The 16,376-nt window shown below is 52.4% G+C and overlaps 1 protein-coding gene across 1 annotated transcript; it reads left to right on the top strand.

Annotated features, from left to right (window-relative positions):
* Positions 1 to 3,046: 3,046 nt before the first annotated feature.
* On the top strand, positions 3,047 to 10,099 carry MTNAP1 (mitochondrial nucleoid associated protein 1). Its single transcript, XM_068977530.1, has 4 exons — positions 3,047 to 4,493; positions 8,115 to 8,207; positions 8,748 to 8,852; positions 9,966 to 10,099. Exons 1-4 carry the CDS (start codon positions 3,047 to 3,049, stop codon positions 9,992 to 9,994), a joined length of 1,674 nt encoding a protein of 557 aa, XP_068833631.1. The 3' UTR covers positions 9,995 to 10,099.
* Positions 10,100 to 16,376: the final 6,277 nt, after the last annotated feature.

The raw sequence follows: 16,376 nt of genomic DNA, 5'->3' as shown, positions 1-16,376 counted from the left end.
GTCGCCGCCGCCGTGGTACCGCCCTCCCGCGAGTGCGCAGTGGCGCGAGCTCGGCCGCGCCGACCGGTAGCCCCGCCCACAGGAAGAGGCGGGCTCGGGGGGTGGGGAGGAGCGACGAGGAGCCTCTGGGAAAGAGGACCTCGTTAGAGGTGGCCCGGGCTTTTGCCTGTTCGCAGCCGAGACGGCCGGCGTGAGTCCAGCCAGGCTTCAGTGAAATTAAACCGTGTCATAATCATATGATACAAGTCTTTGATTTAGATCCCTGTGAAGCCATAGTTTAAAAAAAAATAGCGGAGAAGCATCAGGCAGTCGTGTAGACGGCTTGCCCCGGGGCCTAGTCCAGGGAGTTGGGCCGCGTCGCGTGGGCTGCGCTGAGGGAGCTCGTCGCGGGAGTTCCTGGTTTTTTTGTGTCTCGCGAGGTGAGACGCCGCCCGGGCGGAGTTTCCACAGGCGGCGGTGCTGTCTGTGGCTTCGGCTGTAGGCCTGGGCGCGGATGTGGAGGCGAGAGGAGAGTGAGAGGAGGGCTTTCTGAGGCCGAAGGCTCGGCGCCCCGGCGCCCGGGGCTGGGGGAGACTGCGGGGCGGCCGGTCGGAGCTGCTCGGTGGTCCCACCCAACTCCCTGGAAGCCGGCCGACCGCTCTCCTGAAAAAGCAAGGGAGAGGGGGGCGAAAAGCCCACTGGAGGGCGCGGGAGGGAGGGCTCTGAGGTCAGCCCGGGGCCCAGGAGGCTGGTCACACGTCTGCTCTCCAGGACCCCCAGGTAGAAGTCCCCTACTGGTGACCCCCGTTGTTTCGGATTTGCCCCAATAGTTTGTTCCTCTCGTTCATTTCACTCCCTCGAGTGACTGCCCTAATGGTGTCTTTCAGAGGCTGACCTTAACATCGAACTCACCCTGCCCGCCTGGCTAACGGCGGTCGTGGAGCGTGCAGACACAGGAGAAACAATCGCAAAATTAGCATCCTTCTACAAAAACTCAGGTAAAAAAGTAGTTAATGTAATAGGGAAGGACCTTTGTTTTCTAGCGCAAATTAATCCCTAGAAGGATGCTACTTATAATCTCAAATTATACCTAATGGCCCACCTCTGGGAATCCTATCTCCCAGGTTATGAACTTGAAGCTAAAATACCTCTGTTTAGCTCCAAGGAAACAGCCTAACCGGGCTCACGTGTGAATGACTGCAGGCGCAGGAAATGAACACACCCCCTCCGCAGGATGATGGGAACCAGGAAGTGTTTGACTTTCCTCCCTCCCCTTTGAGGGTTAAAGAGGCCTGAATTGTGACTCTGGCAGCATGGTTCTTTGGGACACAAATCCACCATCTTCTCAGTCTGCTGGCTTTCCAAACAACGTCACTGGTCCTTGTACCAACAATTCCTCTGGATTTATTGGCCTGTTGTGCAATGAACCAGACGAGCTTGGACTCAGTAACATTAAGGCACCCGCGTTGAGACGTTATAGCTCGACGGTACAGGAAAGATCTCAGGAGGATTCAGTGAGGATGGAGAGCATGTAGGCAGACACCTCTAACAGAGGTCTCAATCCCCTTCTAAAATCATTGGTCCAAGGCCCGTGCACTGACTTCCGTTGTGTGTCTTTTTGTAAATAAATGGTCCCTATATATGTGTGCTTAGCCCTGTTTGACTCTTTGCAATCCCATGTTCTGTGTCCTGCCAGGCTGCTTTGTCTATGGGATTATCCCAACAAGAATCCTGGAGTTGATTGCTATTTCCTTCTCCAGAGGATCTCCACAGGGATTGAACTTGCGGCTGCATTGGCAGGCAGATTCTTTACCACTGAGCCTCCTGGGAAGCCCAAATGGTCCACAACATTTATTATATTATCTAAGGGGTACTTCCAAAGTAAGAAAAATTCCTATAAAGTCTCTTGGCAGAAGAGTTTTATTTTGCCTGACTTCATGTAGGACAAGGTGCGTTGGTTGCTCTAATAAATGGGTTGGCCAGGGCCAGGCCCAGTGCTCAGTTCTGAGAATACAGCTGTGCCCAGGAGCTACCTTTCCCCTACCCTCTGGAACGTAATTGAATAAGAAATGTAAACAAATAACTTTCATCTGAGCTTTGGAATGAAATACTACCTTTTCCTGACTGGAGAGTATAACAGAGGCACCAATGGTATGTGGTTTAAGTATTTTTCATTTTTTTGGTGGCAACATACAGCATGTGGGATCTTAGTTCCCCAACTAGGGGTCAAGCCAGTCCCCCCTAGAAGCCAGTAGAAGTGCAGAGTTTAAGGGTTTTTTGTTTTCAATGTTTTTATATGGCATAAATTTCATAAAAGTGTCAAACTAAACAAATTTCTCATTAATCCATTGTCATACAAACCGAGTAAAAAAATTGAGACCATCTTCCCTCCATTTATGTATTATGTACATTAGCCATATCTGTGTGTGTGTGTGTATGTATGCATGTTACTAATGTGTTAAACGTTAGTAGCATTCTCATTTTTCATGCTTAGGTAATTGAAGTTACCTAAAGTTCTAATGCTTTCTTGCACCGCAGTGGATTTTTCTATACATACTGCTATAGTCTTTTATTCAACTTTCTTCCCTTGAATGATGTGTTTTATAACAATTTCTTTACACATGTGTTATCCAGTTGCCTTGCTACAAAGTTAAATAGCAAATATTTCATTCTGGCTGGCATTTTGGACACCTTTTCCTTCCACCAACCATTAATTCACTAGATATAAGTCCTTTTGCCTGGCTCGCCTCCTAGTTAGGGATGTAGAAAAACCCCTTTGGTCATCTTTTGTAATGATTGATTCCTAGAAGACCTAAAAAATCTGGAATAACAAGAAGAAATGGAATCAGGAACATTGACCTTAAAGTCCAACTGTGTCTGTTTTATACCTATAGAAGAAAAAGAATGAATCAAAATAAATGTTTTAAAATGTCTTTCAGCCTGGCTTATTTCAAATGAATTTAAAAGGTATGACACCTAACTAAGGCATGAGTATTTACAGACTGTATGCTTCCTATCTCCTTGCGTTTGTCTATTTCAGGAATAGGAGAGTGCTGTTTCACCCGGGATGGAACTGTGTCCTTACTGTAAGAAGCCATTTAAACGATTGAAATCCCACTTGCCGCACTGTAAGATGCTAGGAGCGACTATGCCTGCTGATCAAGAAATTCATCAGTGTGAGACAGCTACACTCACACGTGGTAAAAAAATCAAAACGCCAATCAGAGACTCAATTAAAGCAAAAGAGAAAGAGTTAGGGATAGACAGTAAGAAAAGAAATCTGGAACTGAAAGGGAACAATTCAGAATGGACAGTCAAGTCCCCTTCAGCACGAGCTGTTGGTTTGGAAAAAGCAAGTCATAAAAAAGCTGATGAAGACATCAAGAGTCAAGTTAAGCCCTCCCTCAAAATGTTAAAGGATACTAAACCCAAGGTTGCTTTCCAGGGAGAAACTACAGCTCAGTTTTCTGTGTCAGCAAACACCAGTTCTACAAAAGAACTTGCCAAAGCTTTGCCTCAATCAGGAGAAAGTAGAAACAACCCTTCAGAAATTGAAGCACCTTTACCTCCTGGCCCAGTGGCACCTTCTCGGTCGAATCACGATAGGAAATATTCTTCAGCCTTCCTTAATGATGTGCAAGCCACTTCAGCTGATTTAAGATTGGACAGGGTGGATGCCTCAGGACAGAACCTCGTAGAATTATTCAGTGCACCTCTTGGTGATGGTCATAGGTCTCCTGTGATTTGCAGTCACAGGGTTCAAAGAGGGAGCATGTTGTCATCAGGCAGAGAAAGAGATTCCAAGGCTGAGGATCGCCTCTTAGGAGTCTCTACTGATAGAGACTTCAGGACTGTGGCAAAGAGTGCAGAATCACAGATTGCTGCTTTTAAACTTAACCCCTTAGGTAAAAGCCAGGGCAGGGAGAACCAGGGGAAAGCACTCCACCTTGGAGCAGAGACATATGGGAGCCAAGGAGGTGCGGAGAAAAGTGTATCTGTGACAGAAAGGCAGGATTGGGCTTCCCTGAGCCATGATTCAGTCACGGAGAAGACACTTCGAGACAGAGGTTCCGGTTTACACTTGCTCCCGCTAACGGGGACAACTTGCCCTGAGCGTCTCCCTCTAGCACAGTCACGTAACCAGAGTCCCACCTCTCTGGCTGTAAAATTTCTCCAGGAAGAGAAAGCAGAAGCCGGCAGCCGGAATCGAGTCCCTGCTGTGAAGGCGTTGATGGCGGGTGAGGAGAGGGCTCCTCTGACTGCTAAGCTGGGCTCTCAGCCCCCAGCATCGCGCCCCCAGGGGCTGCAGTCTGCACGGTCAGCCCAGCACCGTGCTTCCAGAAGCCGCTTGGCCGGTCAGACCCTGTCGAGCGCCCTGGGGCTGGAGTGGTTTCCAGAGCTCTATTCTGGTTATCTTGGCCTCGGGGTGCTGCCAGAGAGGCCCCAGCGTTGGAGCACTCTGGCCCAGAAGCCCCTGCTTGTCATCAGTCCCCAGGGCGAGAAACTCTCTCAAGGTAAGCACGCTCAGGAGTAAGCTCAACCAGGCGGCTCCATGCCTTCTGAGTTAATGGGTTAGCATCCTCTGTACCCTCGCATTCCAGGGCCCCGCACTTGTCACTGCTCTCAGAACATGACTTCCTGCTCCCAGGGGTCAGTTTTAAGGGTGGTTCATCATTCTCCCCTCCCCTCCACCAAGAGCTGAAGGCAGGACTACGGCAGGCTGGCCGGTGATGCTGGTTAACACTTGACCCTCTACACTTGGAAGAGGCACAGCCTCTTCTAGAAACTGGGTGTGTTTCCATGCTGACAGACTCAGGAGAAGCATGAAGACTTCAGGGTCTGCTGTGCTTAGATTTCAGTCAGGACCAGGTTGGGCAGAAAATGGGTTCTGGGCATGTGGTCAGACACAGCACCTGGCGGCTCTGGCAGCAGATGGGGTGTTTGGTTTGGGGGCGGGCTGGGGTTAAAGCTGACCTGGGAGGCAGGGCAGTCAAGGCAGCGGAGGTGGGGGGTCAAGGATGAGCCGCTGAGATCGGGGGAGGGGTGTGGCCAGAAGCGGGCAGTCTGCGCTTCCAGAGTTGTGGCCGAGAAGGATTTTGTTCTCGCCTTATTGGTCATAGCCTGCGATGCGAGCTCAGTTTGGGTTTCTGTATCGGGGAATGTGTGGCCATCACATGGCCTCTGATTCTGTTATAAACCAAAAACCGTTGAAGTGGGCTCCACCATTAATGTTCAGACTTCGATGCTGCCAGTGAACGAACAGGAGATGCCAGAGGAGACCCTAGTGACCCTTCAGTTACAGTCAAGATTTAATTTGTCGTTTGCCCAAGGACTTCAAGGCCATGGAATCTACAAGGATTGAAAAGGGGCATGGCTTCTCAGAAAGCGTCATAACCTCACCCAGCAGTGGCTGTCCCTGACAGCCACAGGTTGAAGTTGAATTTGCAGGCAGTCTTGGCAGAGGAGTTTGGGCCATATAGGCTCTGGCTCAGGCAAGACCTTGGATGAGCCTTCCTCCTCTCTCGGAAGCCATTCGTCCCTTGGTACTTACAGGCAGGGCCAGTGGGGTAATAGTTACCGAGGTAACTGTATGTGCTGGGATACATGCACGTTTGCCTCAGTTACCTTAAGTGATCTTATGCCAGTCCTGGGAGATGGCTCTTACCCCTTTTACATATGAGGAAACTGAGTTTCAGAGAGGGTGAGTAACTGGCCCAGGGTTCAGTCAGTCTCGAAGGTCATTTGGGTCTCTGCTAGGCGTTTCCAGGCAGCGTTTCTCCTGCTGGGCTGTTGGGCTCTGGGCTGTAGTCACTTACTTTTCGTTCAGAGGGCAGCCCCAGCGCACAGCTAGTCCTTGCATATCAGGTACCCAAGCAGACCCAGTTGAGGGGGTTGCCTGACCGAAAGGCACCTGAGGCCTTCATCTTGATGAAGGAGGGTAAAGTGAAACGCTCTCGTGGCCAGAGAAAAGTGGCTGTGCTTGGAGACCTGGGTGTGGCCATCTGAGGGCACCCCGAGCTAGGCTTCGCTAAATCAGGAGTGAGGGAAATGAGCCTGTGGGATTCGCCGGCACGAGGAGCTTCAAGCTTCGGGAAGATAGATGCTCATGGATGTAACTACCAGGAGGAGTTTCCTGGCCTGAGAGAAAGTGGATTTCAAAAGTCCAAAATTTCGATCTCAGACTCGACAAGGCCCAGGGTCTGAGATCCCTCAGCAGTCCACCAGTCGCCTTGAGAGCGCCGGGCTGGGAGCGCTGGCTGGGCCTTTGGCAGAATTCCAGTGCTTTGGCTTCAGGGCAGGAGGTTTGAGAGATCTGTTCCCAATCTGGACAGGTAAAAGTGTCACATGGTCGTTTATGATTCCTAGCCGTCATGCCCAGAGACTGATCTGAAGTAAAGCCTCAGAACCTACTTCCAGACGTGTCCTCGGTGTCTCTGAAGATGAGCCACGTCTGAGAAGAGCTGCTGGATGCTGGCGCTGATGCAGGCCCCTGGCACCCAGCAGTGAACTGTTCTCACACTGGCAGGGAGAAGGTGGTTTAGGGGAAAGAAACCAAAACACAGTTTGTGTAACTACAAAAAGCAAACCTTGCCTGATGGGGAGACCAGAAGGTCAAGTAGGAAAGCCTTGTCGGGTCCTGGGTTTTCAAAGGCCCAGAAACCACTAAATGCTGTTCTCTAACCTGCACACGGGGCTGCCATCAGTAGGGTGTCCTTGTGAGGGCTTTGAGGAGGGGCGCCTGTGGGGAACGGGCAGGGAGCGGTGGGAATCAGAACCTGAGCAGAAGCCTGACGGGCCGGGGCTAGGTCCCCTTGTCGACCAGAGGAGCCCATAAAAGGGGGTGTTGAAGGGAAGCACGTGTGAGTAACCAGTAGCCTGAGAATGAGAGGTGAGTCGAGCCATGCCTCTGGGGTTATAGCCAGGCCAGAGGGGTGATGGGAACGGTTAAGGCACAGACCGTGGCTGCGGAACCCCGTCCCAGTGGGGCCAGTTGCAGAGCAGTGTTGGGTGAGGTGGCAGAGGCTGGCCGTGCGCAACAGCCCCAGGCGCACGACCATTCCTCAGAGATGGAGGTCAGAACCCAGAACATCAGGGCGGTAGGCGGGGAGTCACGGAAAAGAGCTCCAGCAGGACCCCTGTGGGCTTGGGCCTGGGCTCTCCCAGCCAAGGGCTGCTTACATATCCCAGCTCTAGGCCTCAACTGACGTCATCCGCATCAAGTGCCTGGACCTGGAATGAAGTGAGCGGGCTCAGCCGGCTGGAGAAGACCCTGCAAGCTGCTGGGGTCCTGACACTCCAGGGAGAGGTGGTGCCGTTGCAGGCTTCCCAGAGCTGAGCCATTTTTCCAAGCTGGATGGGTTTGCCATGCTCTGTTTTTTAAGATGTGAATCTTCAGCCTGCCAGAGAGATAGCTTTTGTGTGGTTTCTGAGAACCCAGCATGGTGCTTGTCATTTTTTATAAATGGATGATCATTTGCATAGTATTTTTACATCTGCAGCAACTTCACCACACCTGCCAAACCAGTTGTAAATATTAATTTACACTTTATCCTGATGAACCAAACCGAGACCAGAGAACCAGCAATAGTAGCGATTCCCAGCCTATCATTAAGCGTGGAAAGCCGCAAGGGCAGGGGAACTGTAAGTACGTAGCAGAGACCTGCCTTCCTGGCTCTGCTTTAGTTATTCTCATATCGAACATGAACAAGAAGCATGTGCTGGTCAGCGGTGGTGACGGGCCGATAGAGTAGGCCTGTCGGCTGTCGGCAGTAGTAGCGAGTAATCACCAGTAGCAAGCCGTGCTGTTTGCTGAGAAGGTGTTCAGCAGGCGAGAGGAAGTAGAAGTAACTCACCAAGCCTGTCCCGGGGGTCATCTGGGCGCTATATTCATCAGATGAGAGATGATCCAGGTCCCGATCCCTCCGGCCCCTTAGTCTGCTGAAGAACCTTTTCTCGGCGCCGACTAGATGGTTTGGCCTCCGGTGCTCACACGTCCACAGCCCAGGGCAGACCGTCACCCACGACTTGGCATGTACTTTTCCCGCAGCCTCGCCCTGGGGACCTCGGGCACCGAGTGCTGGGGAAGAGGACGGATTTAGATGAGCTGTCACAGTGACTTCTGTTTGGAACCCTAGTTCCTTGGTTGGAAAGAAGCGCGACGGCAGTGAGGAGCTTGCAAGCCCCGGCCAGCTCCTCTCTCAGGAGGCTTCTGGGAGCTGTCCACACAGGTGAGGCCCGAGTCGCGCCTGCGGGGCTCTCTTGCTGGTTCCAGACTTTCTCTTCCTTCAGCCAGGGCTGTCACAGCCAGGCTCTGTCACAGCCCAGCTCAAGAACTAGAAAAGGACGGCTTGCGAGCTTCCCATCTTCCTCCCTGCCTTTCTTCATCCTGGAGTCTGACGCAATTAAAGCACTGAAGTGAGAAAGCTGCCGTTTATCAAACAGGTTTCATTTTTTTTTTCAGTACCTGCCCACCTCTGCTGTCCCCAAGCAAGGAAGGCTCAGCTGCAAGACCACTCGTATTCAGCTCCTCCCCGTGAAACTTTTAGCCAGACTCCCCAAAATAAGAGTGACTAATTGAAATTGATTAAAATTAAGCTCTTTTGGTTTTCGCCTTTTCGTTTGTTTAAAACACACATATATAATACAGTGGTATGTAAATTCCTCGCGCAGCAGTTCCTTTGCCTGAGCTGACCGGGTGACTTGAGTCCCTTGCAGACAGGGGCCCAGTGGCCTGCCCTCTAACGTGAGCCCTGCTTCTCTGCCAACAGGCTGGATCCGGTGCCGCACCAGCGTGAGGAGCGGAGTCGGCGGGCTCACCTTGCTCATCACCGGCTGCTTCGTCCTCTGCTGCAGCTGGAGCTTCAAGCATCTGAGTAAGCCTCGCTCTGCATCCTCAGCAGCAGGCCACAGCCATGACGCGCATCGCTGAGGGCTCCTCTGAACTGCGTTTTCATTTTTCAGTTTGGCGTTGTCTGACACGCCCCAATGAACAAGCTGTTGCCCGAGGCTCTGGGGTTTTTTATGGGAGGTTTTGGTTCTAATGTCCTTGATCAGATTTGACTAGTTTACATAGCCGCTCTCCTGCTCCATCGACGATGGTCGCAGGAGATCGGGTGCGCTTTCTCAGTAAAGCTGTTTGCCTGTTGGAAGATCAGGGCTCTCCTCTTTGGTGACTTTCTGATTGCTAAGAACTTCTTTTTAGGATGGAAACCAAACAGCTTTATATCCTAAGAGATGAGAAGCAAACACAGCTGTCACTTGTCAGTGTGTCTAAGGCTGAGAGCTGTTTTATTTAACGTACTTTTAACATTAAAGAGAACCACCACCTTTCTAGTTATGCATTTCAACTTGCTCCAGATCTTACCAGAAGGAAAATGCCTAGATTGCACTGCTCTTTTAATTCCAGATAACATTTGCTCACTTTTAAAAAGTATTGTATTGAAGAAATCAGAAAAGGCCCAGTATTCTTCCACAACAGACAAAATCCAAATGCTTCCAGGTGAAAATTTTCAGTGCAAAAGTGCGAGATCATTATTAACACTAGAGACCAGAAGAATTCACAGACTTGCAGAATGCCAGGTTTGACCCTTAGCTAGGCTTGGCGACTAGGGTGTGGGCCAAGACGTGCAGCACGTCTGCAGCAAGTTCTCACATCTCGGCGAGCGAGCCACAGCTGCCCACCGGCGTCTCATGCACGTGGCCATCCGCGAGAAAGGAATTCCTTTCTGATCACGATGCCTGAAATCCCACATCGTTTCACAGGGAAAAAGCCTCCCCTGAAAGAGAGACCACTCAGGTGATGCTGGAGTTTCTGTTTCACATCTTTAAATTGAGACTGAGGAAAGTGAGGCAGAAACTTACCCCTGTACCTAAGACTTTATTTCTAAATTTATAAAAATACAGGGGGATGATCTTCAGGGGCAAGATGTAGAAGCCATCAGGGAACTGCCTCGTAGACCCTTACATTTGTCTCTCTTTATCCCAAGAGCTGCGGCGCTGGCGTAATCAGCGCTGACCTGGACGCCACGGAAAGCTCTGGCGCTCCGAGTCGAGGACGGCGGAGGCACTGCAGAGCGCGTTTAAGGGTGGAAACTGCGCGGCAGGCAGGGAGGGGGCAGAATAAAATTGCTGGAACCCGACCGTTCTGGAGGAGCCAGGTGTTGTTTTTAACCTGCACAGGTCTGGTTCTCTATGGATATTTCTTTTGGCTTGTTCTCAAAAGTGACTGAAAGTTTTGGAGAAAAACTTGAAGTTGTTTAATAGTAAAGGCGGATGTTATTCAGGGAGACAGGGAGATGACAGGAGTTCATCGTTAAAATAGCTGTTTTCTCATTCTCGGTAAAAATAATCCCAATTCTAAATCATTTCTCCCCAAAACTGTTGTCTGTATCTTGGCATCGTGCTGCTCATCTCTGCCGGATACTGGTTCAGAAGAGCACCTGAAGTGGCTGGAAGTCAGCTCACGTCGGACCCTTCCCCTTGGGGGTGGGTGGGCTCCTCTGGGTCCTTGACCAGCTCTCAGCAGCTGTGAGGAACAAGCAGAGGGTGGGTTCAGAGTTGCAGGTGAGCCTCTGAAAAATCCTTGGCGGGTGATTTTTTTTTTTTTTTTTTTCCTTTTAAGCTGATTAAAACAGCACACTCCACAGAATGTTAAATCATCTTTTCCACATCTGCAGTGACTGTAGCAGTGAGCAAGTGGATTCTGCTGCTCAGCTTTTCCTGGAAGCGTTTCAGAATCCGATCCCTACACCCCCCAAGAAGCTGAGTGAAATATTCACATATTCCTCCCACTTCGTTAGGGCTACGTAAGGAGGGTGGGTTTAGGGGTTTCTTCCCTGGTCAAAATATTCCACGTTGTTCTAGTTTTATGACTTCTGCTTTGGACCCTAGACGATAACTTGGATAAAGGCTTCCTGGAAATCCAGTGTAGATCGCACAGATGGATAAGGTTTTCTGATCCTTTTCTAGTATCAAGGGTTGATTATGTCTCGGATACACATGTGCCCCTATTGGACCAGTGAGTCTGTCTGGGTCTTAGCTTTGCTTGTGATCCTCAGGCCAGAACATGCATTCAGCCCCCCTTTTGCCCCCACTCCAGAGCTACACGAAAGCGGGTGTGCTGTTGTAAAGCCAGCTCTCACGCGTTTGCACCTCTCTCCCGAGAACGCGATACTGGCTTTATCTCCCTTTTCTGTTCTTCAGTCCCCTGCCTCCCCACCCTCTCTGACTGTCCCCAGTGGGGGTATAATCCTGCATCAGATTCTCCTGGGTAAGGAGAAGGGGTACTGGAATTGTCCACAAGGAAGACTTCACAGCTGAGGAAGTGTGGTAGAAGTATAACTAAAATGGAGGTTAGTGCGCCTGAGAACGTCACCGGAAGCCCCTCTGGAAGGGCTCTGTGGCCTGCCTTTGTAAATGCCCCAGAAGAGATGCGCGGGGAGGAGGCCCTCCCGCAGCTCCCCCTCTGCCTCACTCGGTCAGAGCCGCTTGGTGCAGAGGTGGGTGGGAACGACTTCTGCGCGGGTCCTCTCCCGCCCCAGCAGGGTCCGCAGACCACGAGAGCCCACAGGCACGAGCCAGCGTGGGCCTCTTCGTACGTGAGGTCTCGGGGACACAGCCCGGGTTGCTGGTGAGGTGCTGGCTGGCCGTCACAGCAGAGACGGTAGAGCCTGCAGCGCTGAACGTGGTTCCTCTCTGGCCCTCCACAGAAAGCCTGCCGACCCCTGCCCTGGGCCAACAGGACCTCACGGGCTCCTTTGGAGGGATGAAGACCACCCGGGGTCCGCCCTAAAGCGTTCAGGGCTGGGACATGTTTCAGGAGGAGCCTTTCTGAACTCAGTACTTGTCGAGATCGTTTTCCTCACTACTGTAAAGAAACCGGTGCATTGGTGGGAGCTTCCCGGGGTGAGCAGCAGCGCTTAGATTCCGCTTCCAGAGCGGCTGCATGAATTCCCACCACAGCTTCCAGCCACGTGCCAGGAAACGCAGCCTGAGAACCCACCTCCCCTCCCCTGCTGCAGCTGAGGCCACGGCGACGCCCAGGCTCCCCCGTCCTGGACTCCAGGGCAGGTCCCGTCACCCACCCGTGTACCACAGCACCTGACCGCCCTGCTGTAACTCGCGTGGCCAGGGAAACGGCGGGTGGCCCTGCTGCCCACTTGAGATTAATCCTGCCTTTACTGGAGAGAGTATGTTTTTCTATATATATAAAAATTCTCAGCTATTGCGAATGAAATCATTCTGTTGTATCATAAGTGGAGTGTTTTATGTTATGGGAAGCCCTATCTGCTGTCACTTCTTTATCACGCCTTCCTTTCCTGGTTTCCCTAAGTTACCTGGTTTACCTGGTAACTTCCTTACCTTACCTTTACCTGGTAACCCTAAGTTACTTTTAATACCTGCTTCTCCTCCAACACAGTGTTGCTCCTACACATGACTACTGCCACTCTCCATAACAAAGATGTTTCTAAAAAACATTCCTCTGTTCCGGTTCCGTGCCTCTGCTGGACACTCACCTGTGAGGTAAGTAGCACGTCTGTTCTTGGACAAGTGATCTAACAACTGGAGCCTCCTTGTTCCAGGCCATAAACCGGGGACAGTTACACTTGCCCTGCAGAGACTGGGTGAGATGAGAAGTCTCAACATAGTAGGAACGAAACACCACCACCTTTGCCGACACCTCCTGTGGCCTCGTCCTGCGTCCACATCCTGAACTGGAATCCAGCAAGAGGCTCCACCTCCATCCAGCCAAACGGGCTACCACCCAGGTGCTTGCTTTCATCAGCCAAGCCCCATGCACCGTTCTTCACCTGCCGCCCGCTCACGACCACCTAGGGAGGCCAAAGCAGCCGTCACACTCCCCTAGAGAGAGGGTGCAGGCTTGCGAAGGTTGGTGGTCTGGCTGCTTGCCATGTGTCACATACCCGCCCAGGGAGGAGCTGTCTGCTGGGCCAGCATGCTCTTGGACAACCTTGCCCCCCGCCCTCTCCCCTCCCACCAAGTGGGATGAGGCCGCTGCCTGTATCTGCAAGACCTGCAGGCCTGGTCCCTTCACACCGCCCCTCTTCTCTTCCTCCAGCGGCCCGGCCTGGCCTCCCTGCCCCTCGCCCCGGGGTTTAGGCTGCCCAGGGGCTGACTTAGACGATGACACAGATCACACGGTGCTTGCTGCCCCACGTCACTTCCTCACCTCCTGGGGCAAGCCTCGTTGGTACCATCTACCTCCCCTCCCTGGCCCCGTGATCCCTCACATAAGATGAGCTCAGGATCAGATCCTGAATTTAGGGAAGCCGTCCAGGGAAGCAGCTGTTGTGCAGAAGAAACGATTTAACCGCCAGTTTACAGCAGCAGCTCAGGCCACATGCAGCGGATGTGCCCGGGAGCGGCGTGCGTGCGTGCGTGCGGCCACGGGGAGCTGAGTGGGCTGCACACAGGTGTGAGCCCCACCCTCAAGCTGGCTGTGCAGGCAAGGCACTCCACCGCTCTATGAGTTAACTCGCTGCCACGGACAGTGAGCCCCGACTCCTGCTGTGTCTTCAGCAGCTCACTCACTTACAGAAGAGGAAGCGGGAAGCAGGCTGCTTCGGCCTCTCCTGTGCTGGTTAGGGGACAGCAAGCTCACTGAGGACATGGCCCAGCACGGCCTTCCGGCGTCTTCACTATATATAGAAGGTCCTCCAGTTCCCCAGACCAACGTGGGGTCTTTTTTTTTAATGACTCTTACCAGTTGACTTTTACAGCTCATCTTTCAACACTAAAAGAGAAAAACTTAACTGTGACTTTTTGTAAATTCACATCCCAAGAGAAAAAAAGTGCCAAATTTTCTCGGGCACCATAGGAGACCGTTAGCCGGCTTACCGAGGAACCTGGCTTCTACTCTTAAATGAAGTTCCTCGTTTGGCCTGAGAAAGGCCTTGAGATTCACGCCCAGCATCGCTAACCCAGAGAACAGGGCTGGACGCGTAAAGAGGACAGCCATTGTGTGAAGAGGGCGAGCCCCGTGCCCCTCTCACCTCTCATCCCAGCAATACTGCTGTCTTGCAAAACAGAGAACGCAGAGGATAATTTAGAGTCTGTCTCTTGAAGGTGTGAAACGTGATGGGTTTCTTCCTGATGAACCAAAGATAGCAACCAAGAAAGGCCAGGTGTGGGCTTCCCTGGTGGTCCAGTGGTTGAGAATCTGCCTGCCAATGCAGGGGACACAAGGTCAATCCCAGATCCAGGAAGACCCCACAGGCTGCGGGGCAACTAGGCCTGCGTGGGAAACTACTGAGCCCCCGGGCCTAGAGCCCGAGCTCCGCAGCCAGAGGAACCTCCGCGATGAGAAGGCCGAGCTCCGCAGCCAGAGAGGAGCCCCCGCGACCAGAAGACCGGGCTCCGCAGCTAGAGAGGAGCCCCCGCTCGCCACAAGTGGAGACCCAGCACAGCCAAAAATAAAATGAATTCTTTAAAAAATGTAAGATGGGTGACATTCCCTTCCTTACCAAGCTGCCCCCTCCCCCCACCACATCTTAAGACCATTATGTATAAATAACTCAAGGGATCACTGGGCAGCAAAACAGGGCCTGAAAGATGTTTAACTTGTTAGCCTTTTAAAGAAAGAAAGTCTGTCTGGCAGGGGAAGCAAATAAAGTAAGGTTGAGACCTTACAATTGGAACATTTGGTTTACCAGCCAAATTGCCCCATTCTCTCTTAATTCGCCGAAACCTGAGTCTGGCTTCTTAACCCGCTGCTAACACCCCTCCCCTCGTCCTCAGCCCAGCAAGAGCCCAGCCCCATCATCATTCACCCTGTAGCACAGGCCCCACTCCAGCACCTGAGCCCCAGGCAGTGGGCGGCCCCTGACTCACGGGGCCTCATCTGAGGATGAGGAGGCAGGCACTCTTGTCAGCGAGCGGGGCTCGCAGGGTTCCCAGGCAGGAGGACGTATGGAACCCAGGGGCTGCTTGACAAGCTGCAGATAAAGTGAAGCCAGGAGAAAACACCGCAGAACGCCCCCCTCCCTCCGTGTACAGACACCCCCCGTGTACAGACACCCCCTGTGTACAAACAAGGCGGCTTTACACAGAGGGCAGAGGGCCTGGCCAGGCGTTCAGGCCGTGAATGGCCTTGTTTTACAGCTTAATTGCCGAAAGCATCCCTTTGGATGGAAGTTAGAAATGCACTTGTGAATTCCCCAGCGCAGACGATCACGTCCCTGCTGCCATCAGCTGTCCCACCGGGGACCAGCAGGGGTCGCCCTCCTCCCCTGCCAGCACCACCCCAGCCTAGTGCTCTGGAGGGAAGCCTCATGCCCAGTGGTGTCCAATTCTTTGGGACACCACGGACTGTGGCCCGCCAGGCTCCTCTGTCCATGGGATTTCCCAGGCAAGAATACTGCAGTAGGTTGCTATTTCCTTCTCCAAGGGATCTTCCCAGCCCAGGGATCGAACCCACGTCTCCAGTTTCTCCTGCACTGGCAGGCAGATTATCTACCACTGAGCCACAAGGCGTAGCACTGGATACAGAACCCCTACTTAACAAGAGTTCAGTAGCTCCCCCCAGCACCCATGCTCCCCATTTGGCCTCTGTCAGACTTAACCAGCATCCAGCCATCCCCACCAGGGACCAGCAAGCATTTTCTATAGAAACCCAAACAGTAAATATTTTTGGCTTTGCAGGCCATCTGGTCTGTGTTGCAGCTACTCAACTCTGCCATCACGCCGTCGTAAGCGTGAGCACAGTCAGAGACAGGAAATGTAAATGATGAGCTTGGCCCCGTTCCAATGGAACTATTTATAAGCGTTGGAATTTTCATGTCCATGTGTCAAAAAATACTACATTGGGTTTTTCTTCTTTTTTCTTCACAACCTTTAAAAAAAAAGTCACCCTTAGGTTCCAGGCTGTACAGAAACAGAGGGCCCGATTCACCCCGCAGGCTGAGCTTTGCGGACTGGGGATTATCGTTCAGTCGCTCAGTTGTGTCCGACTCTGCAAGCCCACGGACTGCAGCGCTCCAGGCCTCTCTGTCCTTACAGTCTCCTGGAGTTTGCTCAGACTCGTGACCGCGGATGCAGGCCCTCATTATCAAGGCTTGTTATCAGTGGGAGCAGCGTCAGTTCCCACGGGGACCAGCCACAAGCAGGGTGGCCCCGACGCAGAACAGCTCTAGACCACAAAGCCTCAGCCTGGCCGCAGGTTCCTTCACTAAAACCCACACGTGTGGCAGTGGAGCCAAGGAGGGAGAGGGGCTCAGGGGCCGAGACGCTCTGCGGAAAGCAGAGATGACAGAGGTGCAAGGGGGTCTGGGAGGAAAGACCCCGTATGAGCACCTTTCCCGGGATGGGCATTCAGAGCAAATGGTGTGATAGTGAGAGCTTGTGGGAACAGTGCAGGGCTGGGGAGTCAGGGTTCCCCA

This window comes from Capricornis sumatraensis, chromosome 8 (assembly GCF_032405125.1).
Source record: "Capricornis sumatraensis isolate serow.1 chromosome 8, serow.2, whole genome shotgun sequence".
NCBI classification, from domain to species: domain Eukaryota; kingdom Metazoa; phylum Chordata; class Mammalia; order Artiodactyla; family Bovidae; genus Capricornis; species Capricornis sumatraensis.
This window is presented reverse-complemented; position numbering and strand designations above follow the sequence as displayed.